Source organism: Mandrillus leucophaeus, unplaced genomic scaffold, assembly GCF_000951045.1.
Source record: "Mandrillus leucophaeus isolate KB7577 unplaced genomic scaffold, Mleu.le_1.0 Scaffold246, whole genome shotgun sequence".
NCBI classification, from domain to species: domain Eukaryota; kingdom Metazoa; phylum Chordata; class Mammalia; order Primates; family Cercopithecidae; genus Mandrillus; species Mandrillus leucophaeus.
Window position 1 is genome coordinate 725,190 of NW_012102543.1, and position 2,145 is coordinate 727,334.

At 42.0% G+C, this 2,145-nt stretch overlaps 1 protein-coding gene across 2 annotated transcripts in view; it reads right to left on the reverse strand.

Moving 5' to 3' along the window:
- Positions 1-2,145, reverse strand: part of RBM25 (RNA binding motif protein 25) — a 73,745-nt gene that overhangs the window by 52,133 nt on the left and 19,467 nt on the right. For both annotated transcript variants that reach the window (XM_011983105.1, XM_011983106.1), the window contains one exon: positions 1,219-1,339. In XM_011983105.1, coding sequence (XP_011838495.1) covers positions 1,219-1,324 — 106 coding nt within the window. In that variant the 5' untranslated portion in view covers positions 1,325-1,339. The remainder of the gene's footprint in view (positions 1-1,218; positions 1,340-2,145) is intronic.

The following is a 2,145-nucleotide window of genomic DNA, read 5'->3' on the forward strand; positions in this document are numbered from 1 at the left end:
GGGCGCCTGTAGTCCCAGCTACTTGGGAGGCTGAGGCAGGAGAATGGCGTGAACCCGGTAGGCGGAGCTTGCAGTGAGCTGAGATCCGGCCACTGCACTCCAGCCCGGGCGACAGAGAGAGATTCCGTCTCAAAAAAAAAAAAAAAGAAAAAAGAAAAATTTCTTACAAGCAAAGATAATCATTTTTTCAAAGATGAGGTCTCACTCTTTGGACTTGAACTCCTGGGCTCAGGCCATCCTCCCACCTCAGTCTCCTGAGTAGCCAGGACAACAGACACACACAATCACACCCAGCATAAGCAATGTTAACTATGTACTTCAGGATAATAGTTCTCAAATGTGGATTCTCCATGCTTAAATGAGTGCCAAAAATTACCTGTGAACGTGTTAAAAATTAAGATTCCTGAGCCCCAATTTCTGAGGATCTGATTCAGGGGGTTGGAGCAGGGTCTGAACATTTTTTTTTTAACTCCATAAATCTTTACTTATATTGACTTATAATACACACTTTAAAGTATCTGGAAAAATAAAGAAAAAACTAATAACCTTATTGCTTCCCTTTTTAGTAAGGGGATAGCAACAGCAGTTATGGGGGTATATGAGGAAAATTTTTCACTGTATTACTTTATTTTTTGTTTGTTTTTGAACAATGTGTATGTATTACCCATTTTTTTAAATATAGAATTTTTAGGCCGGACATAGTAGCTCACACCTGTAATTCCAACACTTTGGGAGGCAGAGGCAGGCGGATCATTTGAGGCCAGGAGTTCGAGACCAGCCTGGCCAACATAGCGAAACCCTGTCTCTACCAAAAATACAAAACTTAGCCAGGCATGATGGCAGGCATGTGTAACCCCAGCTACTCAGGAGGCTGAGGCAGAGAATTGCTTGAGCCTAGGAGGTGGAGGTTGCAGTGAGCTGAGATCATGCCACTGCACTCCAGCCAGGGTGACAGAGCAAGACTCTATCTCAAAAAATAAAAAAAAAAAGAATTTTAAAAAAACTTTCCAGATGAGGAAAAAAAAAAACTTTGTAGATGAGTTTGATCCTCAGTCAGATATAAAAGCTACTGCTATAGGAAAAAGAGACATCCACATTTTCCAAACGATGCTGAGAGGCATCTTCACTAACAGTCACATATCTAACATTTTCCTGAAGTTAATATCACAAAGACAAAAGTACAAGTTTAACGACAAAAAACAGTATCAACAAACTTACCTGGAGGTACAGGTGGAGGAAATCCTGGAAACTGCGGGGGTGGGATCCCTGGTGGGAGTGCTGGGATTCCCATGGGAGGGCGATTCAAATGAGGGGGAAAAGACATTCTTACTGCAGCAGTCTAAAGAAAAAAGGACATGACAAATCATTTTATTTGAAAACTTCACAATTTTATTATGCCTTCTTTGCTGACTTTCATTTTTAGAGTATCTGCAAAATTCTGAACTTTTCTTACCCAAAGAAGTTGGCAAAGACCCTGTTTTCTGTGTGTTCATTGAGAATTCTTACAACTTAAATTTTTTCTAAAATAAGTTTCCAAAATGTACATGATCCAAGTTCAGGATAGACTCCTACAATCATGTAGGAATACATACAAAGGAAGAAAAAAATTTTCAGGTTCAGTTAATATCCAAAAATTAAATACCAAACGAACGAATCTTTTTAGACCAAACTGAGAATCCAGATGGGTATCTAATAGTTTTTTAAGTGTTCTGATACATTCTTTTTTTGTTTTGTTTTGTTTTTTTGAGACGGACTCTCACTCTGTGGACAGGTTAGAGTGCAGTAGCGCCATTTCCGCTCATTGCAACCTCTGCCTCCCAGGTTCAAGCAATTTTCCTGCCTGAGCCTCCCGAGTAGCTGGGACTACAGGACTGTACCACCACGCCCAGCTAATTTTTGTATTTTCAGTAGAGACGGGGTTTCACCATGTTTGCCAGGATGGTCTCCATCTCTTGACCTCAAGGGATCCGCCCTCCTCGGCCTCCCAAAGTGCTGGGATTACAGGCGTGAGCCACCATGCCTGGCCTTTTTTTTCTCTTTGAGACGGAGTCTTGCTCTGTCGCCAGGCTGGAGTGCAATGGCGCAATCTGCGCTCACTGCAACCTCCGCCTCCCGGGTTCAAGCAATTCTCCTGCCTCACCTTCC